The sequence below is a fragment of the Haliaeetus albicilla genome, chromosome 19, assembly GCF_947461875.1.
Source record: "Haliaeetus albicilla chromosome 19, bHalAlb1.1, whole genome shotgun sequence".
Taxonomy (NCBI): domain Eukaryota; kingdom Metazoa; phylum Chordata; class Aves; order Accipitriformes; family Accipitridae; genus Haliaeetus; species Haliaeetus albicilla.
The window spans coordinates 4,487,497-4,503,988 of record NC_091501.1 but is presented as its reverse complement, the minus strand read 5'-3'; the positions used below and the strand labels follow the sequence as shown (position 1 = coordinate 4,503,988).

Genomic DNA, 16,492 nt, shown 5'->3' with positions numbered 1-16,492 from the left:
TTCTTGATACCATTTTATTGGGCCCAAAGCAGATATTCCACCTCTGGCAATTCTTGTGCTTTGGCAAAGATCCCTCCAGCAGTCCCTCCCTTTTTTTAAGAGGTTGCTTTCTCTAAGATTTGTTATTGGGGTCATAAGCCCAGGAGAGGTGAAAAATCCCTTTTGAAGTTAATGTATCCCAGTTGTTAACTGGCCATAGGGGGTCACTACAGAGCAAGGCAGTCATGATGGCTGTCCTGTAGTACCAGTAGGGCCTTAGAAGAACAGTTCCCAGATTGCTCTTATTTCCAGTAAACTAATCACCAGCGGGAGGGTTGAAAGGTACATGCCCGTGGCAAAGGGAAGAGAGATTAATCTTTCGGATCGTTTCTGCTGTGAAGTGTCAGAGCCTTGTGTCCTCTCTTTAGGCTTACTGTTTAAGGCTGGTTAAAAATGCCTTGTTGTCATGAGAAGGAAGCTTCAGAAAAAGCACTTTCAATTAAATTCAAATGCTTACAAGAATGGGCCTACTGTTAGAAATTTCCTTTATCTCACTTTTTTACTTTAGGAAAATCTCTATTCTCTACACAGATGAAAGAAGGAAACAGATTTTAAATTCTGTTCTATGTTTAATCTAAAGGTTTAGAAAGTAAGCTTTGGAGAGTTTTAGACATAGAAGGATGAGGATCTCTTATGTGAGAACTTCATTGCTTAAAGTGTACCACATTGCAAAGAGGTAAAACCATAACACGAGTTATAAACACTTCCAGGGGGTCAGCCATCAAAGGACCACAGCGTATTTTATGAGTGCTGACTGGTACAGCTTGAAAATGCCTCCAGGAAAGGGAAGAAAAAGAGTGGGAAAGGGGGATCATTATATTCCTATCTGACACAGGGAGAAGCTGATGCACAGCGGGCTAGCGACATTCACAGGTACTTGGAGTGACGACTGCAATGGAGCTTGCTTGGTGTAAGCGCTTGCCCTCTCAGGCTCTCATAGACCGGGATACTGTGAAGATGCACCCAGAAAAGATCTTGAGAAGTTAGGTAGATTCATTCTGTGAGGCAGACCCCCCACCTGGAAAGGGCTGGCCTGAATTTGCCCTAATGGATCGTTGCTTGTGTAAATGTTTGGAAAGTGACTGATTTAAACCAGATTACTCAAAATTGCATGTCAACAATAGTGTTTGTGTTCAGATGAGATTATCTACACTTCAAAGGGTTCCTGTTTTCTTCTGGAAGTAAGCAGTAAGCATCTGCAAGTAAGCAATACCATCTCCAAGTAGGTGATCAGTTATAAAGGTGACAAATACGTGAAATTAAGATCAGTGCTCTGCTAAACCAAACTACTATGCTGGTAACAATGCATTTACACGCTGAGGAATCAAGAATCAGATTTCCAGACAAGAAATTAATGCTAAAACTGCTAGCAAATGTATTTCCAATGAAAACCTTAATCAAGCCTTCCAAAAATACCATTCCTGACGTGATGATCAGACAAAGTCACAATTGTCCTTGAAGCATTACATATGTCACAAAACCCTCTGTATAAATCAGCGGGAATCAAATGCAACAGGATTTATCAACTAATTTGTCTTAAAAGTCTGCAACAAACTGGCACATAGTGTTTAAGGACCATTCATTTCTTTATGTCTTATGATAATACAACTCTTAGTGAGCATTACTGGAGTGCTTCACAGCGCTCATGACCGTACTTAACCTTCATGACATGCCTGTGAAGTATGGAAGTGCTGTTGCCCACACAGTTGAGGTAGAGAACAGATTATTGGAACAGAGAGATGGAGGACCAGCATTTCAAGGTATTCAGGTACCTAGCGAGCACTGGTGGGATTTTTTTCACAAAAACCTAAATGAGACTTCCTTTTTAATTTTGAAGCTCCCACTAGGTACCTATATCCACCATCAGGTACCTACATCCTATTAGGCATTGCAGTTGGCCCACAGTGTTGCAACAAGTGTGTGAGAAAAGAGGGGCTTGAATGTTTTTAAGCCCTAGTTTGACATCTCAACAACCCTGATCTTCAGACTGCTAATGCTGCTCAAGTTCACAATCAAGCATGGGAAATAAGCTCAGCATGGCTTGCATGGGGGGGGGGGGGGGTCATGGTTCACACAGGGTCTCATCAAAGCCTCAGCCAGGTAAGAAGAGCCACTAATTCATGGATGTAAGTTGGGAGCAAAAATTCATGAAGGACCAGTCATCCTTTTAAGCCAGGGAAAACAAGAGGCATGAACAGTTTTAAACAAAGCCACTCACTTTGCTGTGTTCTCCAGGACTAAATGCACCTACGCAGATCTCTTTGGAAGGTGCCCTAAGAGTTTGGTACGGTGCCCAGTAGCCACACAGGGCACTGAGTGTTTCGTTGTTGACAGGAAGACTAGACCCCAGAGCCACTGTGCAAAGGAAGCATTACAAGCTGAAACAAACTCTTTTTCAAGAACTCCAATTTACTTTGAGTACCTAGTGAGGCTGAGTGATAGATGTTTCATGGATGGCAACCACGTGACAGCCCAAGCAAACTGACACTGTGAAACAAACGTCTCTTATGGCCCATATCCCAAATCGTCAACGTATTACAAACAATTCCAGGCAGGGAAAAAAATCTGCTTTATCTGAATAAAGTGATTCCTTGCTCTAAGGGATGAGCCTTTGTCGACCAGATTTTACGATGGATTTTTGCTTTGGTTTTGAGCCTGGTCTGAATGTTCACTTTTTCAGAGTCCATACATGACCTGGGGGAGGGCTGGGCAAGAAAGGAAAGAGGTTCCCGAGCAGTGCTTTTTTGCATATGGCTTTTTAGCTAGTAATTCTCTGTAAGTAAAATTGAGACTCTTCCCAGCATACCCACCGCCATCTCTCGTGCCCAACTCACATTCGTTGCTTCTCCCCCATCCATGCTGGCAACAGAAGAAAGCGAAGGTACTCACCATTTGCTTATGGCTTGGGAAGAATGTTTGCTCCATGAGGGGGAACTTCTCAGGACCCAGCGAGTTGAAGATTTTAATGAGCTGAGAGAACTTGGGGTGAGGGAGAGGGAACAAAAAACAGACACAGTGGATGTCAGTGGCTTACTGGCTAACAGGTAAGTGCTTGCAAAATGTTCTGGTACTGGTGAAGAAGGTGAGAGAAACATGTTATTATGCCTTTCCCACCTTGCTTTCTTGACCTGAGAGCAGCAAGAAAATATGAAGTTGCTGTATTTACCCAGGGTCAAGCCAGCCTGTGTACACAAACCTTGGGCTAAGTGAGCGCAGAAGGGGTTCAAGAGCCAGAAAGGGGTCAGTTTGGGTTTAGTTACAGACCTGCTATGAACAAGCTTTGCTTTCCAAATGTGACTGGTGGGGGGCTCTTCTTGGTAGAGGAAAGGGCTCAGAGGAGGTGACCTCAGTGCCACCACTCCTGAGCAGAGAAAACTAAATCCCAGATCTCCCTTGGATCTCTGCCCCACAGACAAATCAAAGCAAGGCACATTTACCCATTGTGCTGAAGGGAAGGAGAATTGCTAAGGGGCAGAGATGACTAGAGGGAATTGCCAGTTCTACCTGGTTTGAGTGTTAGACCAAGGAAGCATGAGCCCACCGTCAATCATAACTCATTTATTATGAACCAAGGGTCTCCCAACAGCCCCCCATGCGTGGTGGGAGAAAGGGGACATCTGCTACTCCTGTCCCATCTACCAGTGAGGTCTGAGGGAGGCACCAGTCTGTGAGGATGGTATCTAGAGAAAGCAGTATGTAACATCAGTGGGGAAAGCAAGTGCTGGTATTTCACGTACAAGAGCGAACGTTTGCTGTTGTCCCCACTTGTCAGCATGACCTTCACAATTATCACCACTATCATCCCTGTTATAAACTGTTTATCATTCAGGGTTGTGCCCAGCCAGACACAAAGCTCCCCATGGTAGGACTGAGCTTTAATTTCTGTTCAGGTTCCAAAACCCCAACAGAAGCATAGCATAGCAAATTCCTGCTCCGCTTCGGCCATCTGTGAAGCAAGCAGACTATTTTGTACATCGTCTGCAGCCTCCCTGTTCAATCTATCATTGATCAGCCAGAGAAAAACCCAAAACAATTGGAGAAACTTAATAACCATGACAGAAAATGTTGCTAAAGCAGGGTTGATGATACACCAAAGAGAGTAAGAGGTGATATACATCCCAGAAACCTTGCGGATCTCAGGAGCAACTCAGATTCTTCACAATTACACATCTACCCATCCTGCTTTCTCTCCGAAGTGGTACAGCTCCGTTACCACGGACAATGCTGAACTGGCAGTGCTGTTGGTGAAGTGGTTAGACTGGCAGCCTTGCAGAAGGGGGACTAAAGCTGAATAAGGTAGACGATTATTTTCATGGATGTTAAGAGAATAGGGGATTGCTCCACAGGTAAGGATTTTTGTTCCTGATGAGCTCACAGATGTGACTGAATTCCCCATTGATATCTTACTTGCAAAGTAATTTAGAAACTGAATTTAGTTTCCAAGACCCCTGTAATTTGGTAAAATCAAGTTAAATTAATAAAGGCCTCCAGTCTGGGCCAAGTCTCACTGTAAATAAGTCCTTTACACAAGTTTCTTCAAGTTCCCCATCAAAGCTAGGAATGCCTTCCTCTTGAAGGAGGTCTTTGTGTCACCTGAGGGAGGTAACACAGAGATTAAGGGAAGGAGACAGACATCTAGGGAATAAGGGAAGGGAAAGAAAGCCCTTTTTCTTCCCAATAACATCAGCTGCCTAATCTTACATGTTCTGAGCACTTCTAAGTAACAGCTGAAGCCAGTAAATGTACCAAATCGCAACCTCAAGGTTATGTTGCGGGCAAAGAGAGAGCTACTGAGAATGTTTTCTGCTGAGTAGCTATGATAGGGCTCCTGTCCTGGTTACTGGGCTAGTCTAAGCAAAAGCGTTTCTGTGTAAGAAGTTGAAACCTCATTTCTTGGTGGAGAAGAAGTACCCCTTGGGGAGTTAAAGGGTGGTATGGGTGTAAAAAAAATGTAGCCAGAATGCAAAAAAATTAGGCTGCAAGGTGTGTGCCAGACCCAGGCCACATGCTGAAGGGGCAGCTTTGCCAGCAGATTTGCAGACAAATGCAAAGAATCGTTTTCGTAATCTTATAGGTCAAAATGTGGCATTTAAGAAAACCCAGAAAACATCAAGAGGTGGCATATCCCATCACTAACACCACACCCCCCATGCATCAGCAAATAGGAGAAAACCTCCCTGTGTAGAATAATTATTGTTGGCAAGGAGGGTATTGATGTTGGGAAAGGAGGACAGCTTGCTTCTCTTAACTACTTGCACTAGCCTTGCACATTGTAGAGAAGAAAAAACAAAGCCCTGTTTTGACTAGCAAAGTGAGCAAAGAGGGCTTAAAAGTTAAACAGAATGAGACCGAGACAAGGAGGGGAGGAAAACCACCCTGGCTGAGAGCAGCACATGCCCCTCGCTGCACGTGCACACAGCCCTGGCGAACCATGGATGCCACGATGTTGAGGCGATGTACGTTTATCCTAGGAAAACAGCTCAAACAAAATAACCGGAACAACTGTGCAGCTGACAGACAGTGTCCTGACTTGTTCCTTGGGCTTCCTTTTGAAGCATACAGCTCTCGGCTGTTGCTGAAATAGCAAGTGTTTCAGATGGACAGATGAGAGACTCAGCCATCTGGGAGCCTCCTCAATGGGCCAAGCCTGCAAAAAGGTCTGACTTTGGTATTGACCCTCATGGGACAATTCTCTTCTTTTTTCCTTTTTTTTTTTGGCAATTGTTAGGGACAGGATATTGGCAGAGACACCCATGATACATGGTGCAGCAACCTCTCAGGTACCTGGTAGCAGAGCTCAAGTAGCACGTTCCGGTGCGTTTCAGTTGGGTAGGAATGTTACTGTCAGCCACTCAGCTAGATATAACTGCCCCTTCCCCATTTTGGTATGAGATCTTACTTTCTGTGGTTCCACTGCTTTTAGTGAGATTGCATTCAGACCGCAAAGCAAGACACGGGGCAAGGCAACGTGGCACAGTCTGGGTTTTAAGTGGGATGCCTTGCCTGGCTGGTTGGATATCTGAGTTACTTGCAGGGAGTCTTTCTAGAGAAATAAAAAGATCCATTCAGAGGATCTCAAGGCCTTCTGCATATTTTTAAAGTGTCTAGGTCATCAGGGAGCCTGTATCCTTGACAGTCAATAACAGCTTGGCTGGGAGTCTCTTGGACTCTGTAGATGACCGTCTTCAAGACTTTGTATTTCCTGCAGTCTTACAGATGCAAAAGTTGCCTTACAATTACGGACGTTACTGCCTGTAATATGAGTTCTACTCCGAGCATTTTTCCCACTGTATTTTGTATTGTAACTTTTATAACACAAAAATTATTGTTAGTGGTTGAAGCATTGTGTTTAGGGTGCTTGTAGCATTATTTCTCAATAGTTCTGGGATCATCTTAAAACTTAGGCTTCTTAGATGTTTCTCTGTGTGTGAGATCCCCCTGAATGTGTCTGGTTCTCTTTCAGAAATGCCTATTTCAAACTGTGCCTGTGTTTACTGCAAATTTTAACCTTTGAAGAAATTTGTGTATTGCAGTACTGGAAACCTGGCAAATGTCATTTAAAAGGGGGCTGCATGTTTGAGTAAGCTCAAGCCCAAACTCAGCTGATTGTAATTACAGTTGCTGAGAAAAAAACATTGTTGCAAATTGCCAAGGAAAAACAGTCTCACTTCCACCCCCCTCCACAGAATCATAAACATTTCTATGAAATGGAAACATTTTTGGAAAAAATAAAAAGGGAGAGTGAAAAGCATGTTTCCCAGGGGTATTTAATTTCATTTCTTCATCTATCATCTCAACTGTTTCTAGGTCCAAAAAGTTTCCAGCAATCTTTGTTAAGCAGATCCCTTATTTCAAGATGCCTGTTTTGCAATCAGAGTGGAACATGCACCAAAGTGGTCTGTCCCTATCTCTCATTTCCCAGCTATCACAAAACCAAAATTTTCTGATTCTACTGCCACGAAATTTTCTGTCCTCAAATGCCCCAGTGCAATCTCCACCTGAACTTCAACCCGATAAAATTTCAGTGGTGCCAAATACCAGCTCAGATCCCATCTGAGCTCTTAGGTTACTTAGTGCACTACAATCATTGGTTTGGGGGGTGATGTGTGTGCGGGGCAGTAGGGAAAGGAGGCATTCTGCAAACCTGTTTTAAGTGTTTACAAGTGGTTTCCTTGACTCCTCTGGGAAGGTTGTCTGAGCCAGCTGTATTCCCTGTGAGGAAAGCATGGCACAACAGGACCCAGAATAGCTAGAGCTGAGTTACTGGCAGAGCCAATTTCTCCCACACTGCCTTGCCAGCCCTGCTTTTTCTTTTTTTTCTTCTTTCTTTTTTTTTTCCCCCAATGTGCTGAGTTTGTTTGTTTTCTTTTATTTTAGATTCCTAAAAATAGGCCTGTCACATCTTGAGGCCCCTGCACACCATCAGAAATGTAATTACAAGGCATAAGTTGAAAAATGTCAACTAAGCCTTGACCGACTCAACCCCCAAAATCAGACGGAATAGGCCACTTGACTGTCTTCCTTCCTCAGCAAAAGCTAGTGTAAATGCGGAGGCTTTTTTGACTGGTCACTGGGGTCAACATACTCGTGTGTGTAGGACCAACTGTAGGAACCAATGCAAAGGTGTTGTACTGAGCCTGGTACTTGGTCCCTCTCTTCCTCCCCTTTCTGATCCCAGCAACACTCGTCCTTCAAATGGGGACCGAGGCCAAAAGTCCATCATCAACCTATACAATGACAGAAAAGTGAGATTTTTCTCACTACTCTCATTACTGCACTGCAACATTTTTGGGAAAGACAAGACCCTACTTTTGGTCTCAAAAATCCCCTAAATGTCATAAAAGAGGTGAAAACTGAGAAGACCATGTCTATTAAACTGGCACTTTTTTTTGTAAGAAATGAGTTAAATCCAACCCTCCACAGTCATGGAAATAAAAGTCTGAGTCATTACAGACCTCAGCTGGATTTGAACTACCAGTCAACACACGGAAGACTAATAGGATATTTATTCCAAGGAAAAAACAACACCTAAAAAGACTTAATTAGGTAACAAGGAAGACAGTTACCACTTGCTATAAACATTCCCTCTCATCCCAAGCTACATACATGCAATGAGTAAGGGGAATTCCTAAAAACGTATCTAAAAATTTTCCATGGAGGACATATTGGAAAGTCCCATCTCCTTGTCACATCCATATAGCTTGTAGTTCCCTGCTTTGGACCTAGAATAATGCGGGGAAACTTCCATTCTAGGAGCATCAGTGATCAGAAAGAGCACTTTGGGATGAAACTGATTGGAAGACCCAGATGTGGACGCCAAAATGGTATCAGCATCTGATTTCTTCCTGCAGGTGCTATGATGCCAGCCTTACTCCTCTGGCTCTCCTGCTCCTGAAGTTTCTGCTGACTTAAAGCTGGTCACAAAACAGGTCTGGGTATTAATTACAAACTTTGATTTGGGGCTGAGACAAACCAGTGATAATATTTTTTAAGATTTTTCTGAGATTTCCTGGTGAACTTGCCAAATTTAAAGAACAGGTGAAGGCGGGGTTCTAGTGCAAAATATCAAAACGCTGTCCTGTTCTCCCCAGGAGCTGACTCAGCCCAAGGTGTTTCCAAGGTGCAGTCTTTCAGGCTCAATGAACCAATACTTTATGATAACCTTGTATTTCCTCCTGAAACTGCTGAAAAACTCTACACGCTTTCCGCTTTCCTTCTGCCTCTTTCCAAGGCCTTTGTCATTCTATGTACCCTTTTTTCCCCAGACCTAGTCATTGAAGAAATCATCTCTCTACCTTTCTTCCCTTTCTTTTCAGCTAATTTCCTCACAACAAAGCACCACCCAGAAAAAGTAGGAAGAGGAGACAAGAGAAGACAAGTGCAGGTTGCACTTCTGCAAGAAATGGATAATCTTAGTCTTAGCCTGGGGCACCTGGCTACCACAAGTATATATCCAAGAAAAGATGCTAGAAATGGCATAGTTCAGATACCCTCTGAAACAGTGAATGTTAATGTTTCTTTTAAGGTAGTTTTACTGTGTTTTGGTCAGGACAGAGATGTGCTACTATTGACCTGCTATTAATTATTGCTATTCATCTACTCTGCCTTACAGGAAATCTAGGTGTTACCGTACTATTGGCTGTTTGTGACGCATTAGAGTGTGGGACAGGTGAAATGTCCTACTCAGGGTGAGGAAATAACACCTTGATATTACTAGAGGTTGATAAAGAAGCACTGCTGATGGTTTTTTTTTCCCAAGAATTCCCAGCTGGATTCCGAGGGTTGTTCAGATGGTGGTTTTAACCTAAAGAGATGAATTCCTATGAAACAGACTGGAAGCTGAGTTTGGTGCTTTATTGGTACCACATATCTACCTTGCAGCGTTGGCATGCAGTAGAGCCGGATCGTCACTTACCACCCAGGGCTTGCTGCAGAAGTTGTAGATGGAGTAGAGGGAGTTGACGGTGTGGATGCCGCCGTACTGGAGGCCGATGATGAGGCTGCGGAAATCCTCTCCCAGCGCCATGCTGTAGGCATGCTGCCGGATCAGGACAAAGTCGGGCTTGAAGGACCTGGAAGAGACATGAGGAGTGATGTTTTACTTTTAAAACCACTCAGCAACACTTCTAGCCTCCCCCTGTTCCTTCTCCATCCTTCCCCTTTTCATTAAGGCATATTGCTCTCCTTTGTGCCTCTCATCATGGTTTGCTTGCGTCAGAAGGTAACAAAGCAAACAAAAAAACTCTCGTAATTAAAAAAAGGAAAAATCCGACATAGCTGCAAGTGTGAGAGTGTAGAAACAGGCCAAAGAGATTTGCTGCAGTTTCCATGTCACTCAGGCATGCACAGGAACAAGCCACAAGTGGAGCCAAGGGTCATAAATTCACTGGTGGGGGGATTCTCTTTTCTTTCTAAAAGCTTGGCCGTATTTGGCAAGCTTGTTGCAATGTGCAAGGCAGATGAGGGAGAGAGTTTGTTTCCTGACGATTGAACTCGATATTGAAGCAATGCCCAGTGGGTGGGAAGATCATGAGGGATTTCAAACAGCTATCGAACACGTCCATACATTGACATACATTCCTCCTTTAATCAGTTTACTACATACGCAGCACATCCCAGGCTCTTATGGCTATGAGTCAACAAGTAAAGGGCAGGCATGGTAATGTAATTAATCAAATGAGCAGAGCCCCTCATCCAGTGCTGTGACTCATGGCGCGGACTTCCAGAATATTATTTAGCAAGACCAGAGCAGGGACTCCTATGGTTCAACAGCAGCAGCTCTCAGCAAATACACAGAAAAGTGAGGCCCTTTCTAGGTAAGCCAACAGGCGACAGATTATCTTTCAAACAGCCAGATTTCATTCCTTGCTGACGCTGTGTCTTCCGAGCCCTTCAGGAATCTCTGGAAACAGCAGCTGGAAAGAAACTGTTCCCAAAATGGAGCTCAGCAGTTCATTCTTGAAGGCATGGAAGGGGCTTTTCCACTGAAAGAGGGGATTATTTTGTACTTTAACAGAGGTTGCATCAAGGACATTGGAAAACTTTCCATGCTGTATTAAAGTTTTCAGAGAAATGAGCTCTGTAACCAGGTCCCATTACCTCACTACCCTCGAACATTTTCCTTGCTAAGAGACTATAATTTCTATCCTTTGGATGTATGAGCTGGAAATACTTTGGGTTTATAGCCCCTATTTATATTTCCATCATTCTGGCAGGGAAATCCGAGATAGTGACTCTGGGCCAGATTGTGGCAACAAACACTGTATACAAAACCCAGGGCAGCTTTGTTGTTTTAAAGCCGTTCATTTTGTTTGTTGGCCTTGGGCTTTTGTTATCGCCCGAGACATGGCGAGGAGCACGCTCTGCTTTTGTGATGCAAGAGGCCAAGCTTTGGAAATGTTGTGATTCCCTCCCATGGAGTATTTTTAAACCCAGGCATGTTCCCTAATGTACTTGGCACCAAAGGTGGTGCTTTCCTCCAGCGGCGAGATGCATAATGAGCATCGGGAGGGCTGCGCTATCACTCTGCAGCTGATTTATGGACCTCCCTGGTGTCAAGGGGGGTAAGGCACGCGGTGAACCCCTGCTGAGAAACAGCAAGTGAATACAAATCTTGGAAAGCTTGAGCTGCTCCATTCTGCTGGACTTGCCGTGTAGAAAGTACCCCAGAGGCAGGCACAGGTCCTCAGGAAGGATTAATCAGCTTTCTAGGACCAGGACGCAATATCTGCTCTGGGTTACTAAACAGTTGCGGTGCCTGGAGGGGCAGGAGCTTCAGGCGTGTGCCTCCTTCATTCAAGTTTTCTGAGCGTATGAAGAAGAAAATGGTCCCCGTTATGGCTCAAGTCTTTCCCCAGATTTGACTTGGGGAACAACACTTACTGGGGCTGCACGGTAATGGTTCGGACCATTGCTCTGGTGTCCCCAGAGGAAGCGGCGGTATTTGCCCTTGAACATCTCCCCCGAGCCCCCCAGGATGGGGATGTGATGCTGTGGTGGGGAGGAGGCACCGCAAATGAGCACGGCCAGCTGTGGGGGGAGGACGCACAGCGGCTGGGAAACTGCCTTCAGTGGCTTTACTTCTGCCAGCCAAAAGTTTAGAAAAAAAAAAAAGCTCTTTTCAGATCCTGGCAAAGGAAGAATTTCTCAACTTAGAAGATGGACACAAGAATACCGAATTAGTGTAGAAAAGCCTATTCTCAAAGCCTGCATCGTGTAGGAAGGCAGGGCACTCTCTCATGCAGCAGATGAGGAGTGAATCTCTAAAGCGAAGGTGGACACTGAATCCCTGTTTTGAGCCATGGGACAATGAGGATGTTCCCATGGATACTGAGAACAAGGCAGAGGAGTGCAGGGCCTGGGACTAGCTGCGAATAAACATCAGCTGGAGAGCCCTGGAGTCTGCGAGACGTCTGTAATGGAGAAACAGAGACCAGTGGCAAAATGTGTGGCAAGGGGATAGGAAGGATAGTAGGCAGTAAAAGGGAAATGAATAGTCATGGTAGGAGTGGTGGTGTGAAAACCGAAGAACTGGGGGTACCAGTGATCTGGGGAGAAAAGAGCTTAATCGCTTCACACAAGGATTCTTGATTTTTTGTAGATTACTTTTGCAAGCTACCGCTCATTCTCAGAGTGTAAAACTTAAGCTAACATAGGGAGCCTCGGAGCTAGTATCCGAACTGTTTACTTTGCTAGTTCAACCCAACCCAATAACATCTCCCATGACAGAAAGTTGAAATCCTTGGCAGACAGACAGGTTAGGCAGAAGTCCCACATTTGAAAGACCGTTGCCAAAACCTCAGGGTGAGCCAAACTCAGTAGCACCCACTGTGCTGAGGTCCTAAGCACCCGAGTCCGGCAGGACTAGGAGAGCTATGGTAGGAGCATGGACCTTTCCTCTCCACTAGATCTGTCCAGCCAAAGTTTAGATGACCACAAGTGGTCTTGAATACAACTGTACCTAGACCCCTGCTAAAGACAGGTCATGGGAATGGGTTTGGTCACAGAAAGAATACAGGAGAGCCCATTCAAACATCTAACAGACAGGGAGATAGGATAGGTAAATGGAACTAAATGTAAACCACAGATTTAAAACATGTCACTAATAAGCTGTGCTCTGCATGTTGGTGCGGTGCCCTTCCTGGGCTGCATGGCAGACACCTACCTGAAGTGGTGAACCTTCCTTAGCATGACAGCCAGATGGATGAAGCTTCCAGGCAAAAGCTGGAGCCCATCTTTGGCCACAACCCTTCTACAGAAGCCCTTTCTCAGACCCCAGGAGCTCAGTTCTCATTTAGAATTTGGCTCCTAGTGCTGCCTGGCAAATAAAGGCTACTAAAATGCATGTAGCATGTTCCCAGAGTGGCGCAGAGATACAAGAATCCTTTGTTTAAAAAGAAAAATAACCCAGGAGACTGGAAAAATTTCATTTTCAGATTGAAATAGCTCATGAGATTTCATTTTCCTCTGGAATGGGAAAGGTGCTTTCCTTTCAGCTCGTGTCGCCACAGGCAATGGCCTCTGCCACGCACGGCACGAGCCTTTCAGTGCTCCGAGTGGTGCACGGCTGAACTGGCCACCCCCCGAGTGAAGCAGCCTCCCACAGGTCCCTGTGGCTTTTCTCCCTTCGCAGTAGTTGCCTCCTCATCCCAGATGCTAGCCAAGGCACATGGCAGCCGCTCAGCCTACCTCTCGTCCTGGCAATTGAGATCAGCCAGCGATTACCAGAGTCAATCACCCCCGGGTGATGACGAGTGTCTGGCTAGGAGGCTGCCAGCGCTGCAAGTCCTGAGCCTGGACGCCGGTACTGCGGTGCAGGATGCTTATTTGCATTTAAGTAACTCTTTTTCAACTTGTTCCAGTACATTTTAGCAGTCTCTTTCTTCCTCAGTGGTAAAACTATACTTTAGAGACAAACCTAAGTATAAAGCCTGGATCTAAAATACCTAATAGGAAGAGATCTGACTGCAGAATATAATTTCTTAGGTTGGACCCATCTACCCTTAAATCTGTGACAGCATTAGCTGTCTTGGAAATAGTTTTGTCAGAAATGAGGGAATATAAAACAATTTAAGAGATTGTTGATGTTAAATATGGAAGTTAAACATATCAGGAGGAGCAGCAGTAGCTATTCTGGTGACCATGTGTCTATCTTCTCTAATTATGAGAAGAGAATCAGCTCTGAAAAGATCATCAATAACATTTCTCTGCAGAAAGCAGGTCCCCAGCCTGCTTTGGGGTAGAGAAGATGTTGACAGCAAATCCTGCTGGGAGGCTTCATGCCTTAAAGACATTTCTCATTTCTGCATATAGCCATAACTCTGGCTTGCTTCTTGGTCCTTCAGCTTTTCTCACTGAAGCACAAAGACCTTCATGGGCATGATGAAAGAATAGACAAGAATTGTCAAAATACCTTTTAATGATCCCTTCCACTGTGAATAATCATCTGCTGCCAAAGGGTAGACCTGCTTTATACTTTAGCACCACGATGGGTTTAGAGAGCTTTTTGCCCATGCTGTGGGAGAAGGATGGGCTCTCCTGCTCTTTCTTAAAGAGTGTCAGTCTTATAAGACACTTCGCCCTTCATGTCCCGCTCTTCCCTGAACACTGAAGATGCACATCCTCACTTCAGGTTCTGTCTACCCTCCGTTATTCAAGGAGGCTTTATCCAGTTTTCTGACACTTCCCAGTGATCAATGCATTTTTGACTAAGTTCTCTTCCAAAGCCTTTCCTATCTGCTTGGCATGACACGGAGAGGAAGAAAAGTGCATAATTAAGCAATCTGATACAACAAGCTTTGCATTACTGGCAATTAATGGAGCCTTCAGACAAGCTTCTGAGGCACAAGTCCAAGCTGTAAGTGGCTGCAGCTACCTGAGAAGTGCAATAATCCCTGCAACTATGCAGCGCCTCAGGTGTCTGAGAGCTAATAGAAAATGGCATTTACAAATAGGAACAAGTTCTTTTTGTACTTTACTTGGGCTTGTTACTACATTACTGAAAAGTAAAATGAAATCTGTGACATTTTCACTCACCTATCACAATGTTTGATTTAATGTTACGTTGGATGTCATAGTAAAATGGGAAATCTGCTAAAAAAAAAAAAAATCTCACTTCGGTCAAAACCTCACATGATATTTTCCACAGAAAGAAGTAAACCCTGCTGAAGTTATTCAAAGAAATAATGAATGTGATTACTTATATGAATAAGGTAACACAGAGCTGGTTTTAGAGAAACAACCAAGCAACATAGAATAAAGAATGACCTCTCTTTACCAGGCTGGAGGAGAGGAGCAGGGGGTCTTTTGGGACACTGTAATAGAGAATGGCTGGGGAAAAAAACATGGGGTGTTGGGGAGATTAGTTTAGCAAAAGCAGCAGGAACCAGGAATCATGGTTGCAGTAGGACCACTACCACTGTATGCAGATGAGGACACCCTGGAAGATGCTCTGATTTGTTTCTCAGCCACAGACCAATGGTCAACAAGCCATAAAATTCCATGTCACACACTCCGCAAACTGTACGGTGGTGGCCTCCTAAGTCTGCCATATATTTTACTTGTAAACTGCTCAGCCTTGACAAGGAAAAGCATGTGGATCCAGACGATGCCTCAGAGTAGTAACAATCATACCTGCCAAGAGCAGATTGCCTTCAAAATGCTTGTGACCCAAAGCTTTTACAGAAGAGGATGCAAATACTTTCCAATATCACAGAATAAAGTCATAGAGTAATTTAGGTCAGAGAGGATCTTTGGAAATCATCTGGACCAACACCCTGCTCATTGCACGGCTAACATTAGAGTGATGTTAGGTTGATCAGGGTCTTGTCCAGCAAAAGTTTGAATATTCCCACGGATGAAGATCACCTAGCCTCCCTGGGCACTTGTTCCAGTATTTGACTGCCTTCACTGTGGAAATTTAAAAAAAAATTATATCTAATTAGAATTTCACCTGCTGCAACTTGTGTCTGTTTCTTCTTTTCCTTTCACTGCACACCTTCAACAAGAGTCTGGCTTCATTTTCTCTACACCCTCCACTTAGTTGCCTGATGGCTGTAGGTGGATCCCCCTCAGCCTCCTCTTACAGACCAAACAAAGCCATCTCTCAGTCTCTCCTTGGATGTCTTTAGTCCAGTTCAATGAGCTTGGTGGCCTTTCACTCAACTCGTTCCAGTTTGTTAATGCCTTTTTTGTACCGGGGAGCTCACAGCTGGACACAGTACTCCAGATGTGAATAGTGTCTCGTTAGCTACATGCTTGCTAATACTGCCCAGTGAGCTGCAAGGGCACACAGGACCTCCAGGTCCTTTTATGCAGAGATGTTTTCTCTCCAGCTGCCCCCCAACAGTTCTGGGGTTATTCCTCCCTCACCGCAAGACTTTGCGATTGTCCTTTTTGAACTCCATGAGGTTCCTGTTGGCCCATTTCCCCAGTTTTTGAGGTCCCTCTGAACAGCAGCTCTGCCTTCTGGCACATCTTTCGCTCCCCACCCTCCAACTTGTCACCACCCACGAGCTTGTTGAGGCTGCAATCTGTCCCAATGACTCAGGTCGTTAATGAAGATCCACCTTGACCAGTATAGTGCAGGTGCAGCAGGACTTGGCCCTTCACTTCTCTGTTTGCCATTCCCGGGAAGAAGCCTTAGTAAAAACCCATGTAGAAAGGAGAAATATTAAGGCAGGACTGGAAAAAAAAAAAGTGCCAATCAAGACTGAAACAATCTACAACAGCCTTTAATAATTCTTGCATTCAGTCCAGGATTAACTAATTAATGAGTGCTTTAGGCCCTGGCAGCACATTTCTTATTGGAAAGAATTACTGTAAATGCGAAAAGGGCCAGGGAGTAGTTTAGTCTCTGAGATGCTCCCCACCCTGGTCTGCTCAGAGTGACTTTTGCTTTCTGGCAGCTGCCTGCATGCCAAATGTTTTCCCAAGAACTGTCAGGATCCTGCCT

At 44.6% G+C, this 16,492-nt stretch overlaps 1 protein-coding gene across 3 annotated transcripts in view; it reads right to left on the bottom strand.

Moving 5' to 3' along the window:
- SYN3 (synapsin III) overlaps positions 1-16,492 on the bottom strand; it is a 260,724-nt gene that overhangs the window by 129,425 nt on the left and 114,807 nt on the right. For all 3 annotated transcript variants that reach the window (XM_069807362.1, XM_069807363.1, XM_069807364.1), the window contains 2 exons: positions 9,455-9,611; positions 2,929-3,018 (listed from right to left, as the gene is read on the bottom strand). In XM_069807362.1, the coding sequence (XP_069663463.1) occupies positions 2,929-3,018; positions 9,455-9,611 (247 nt within the window). The remainder of the gene's footprint in view (positions 1-2,928; positions 3,019-9,454; positions 9,612-16,492) is intronic.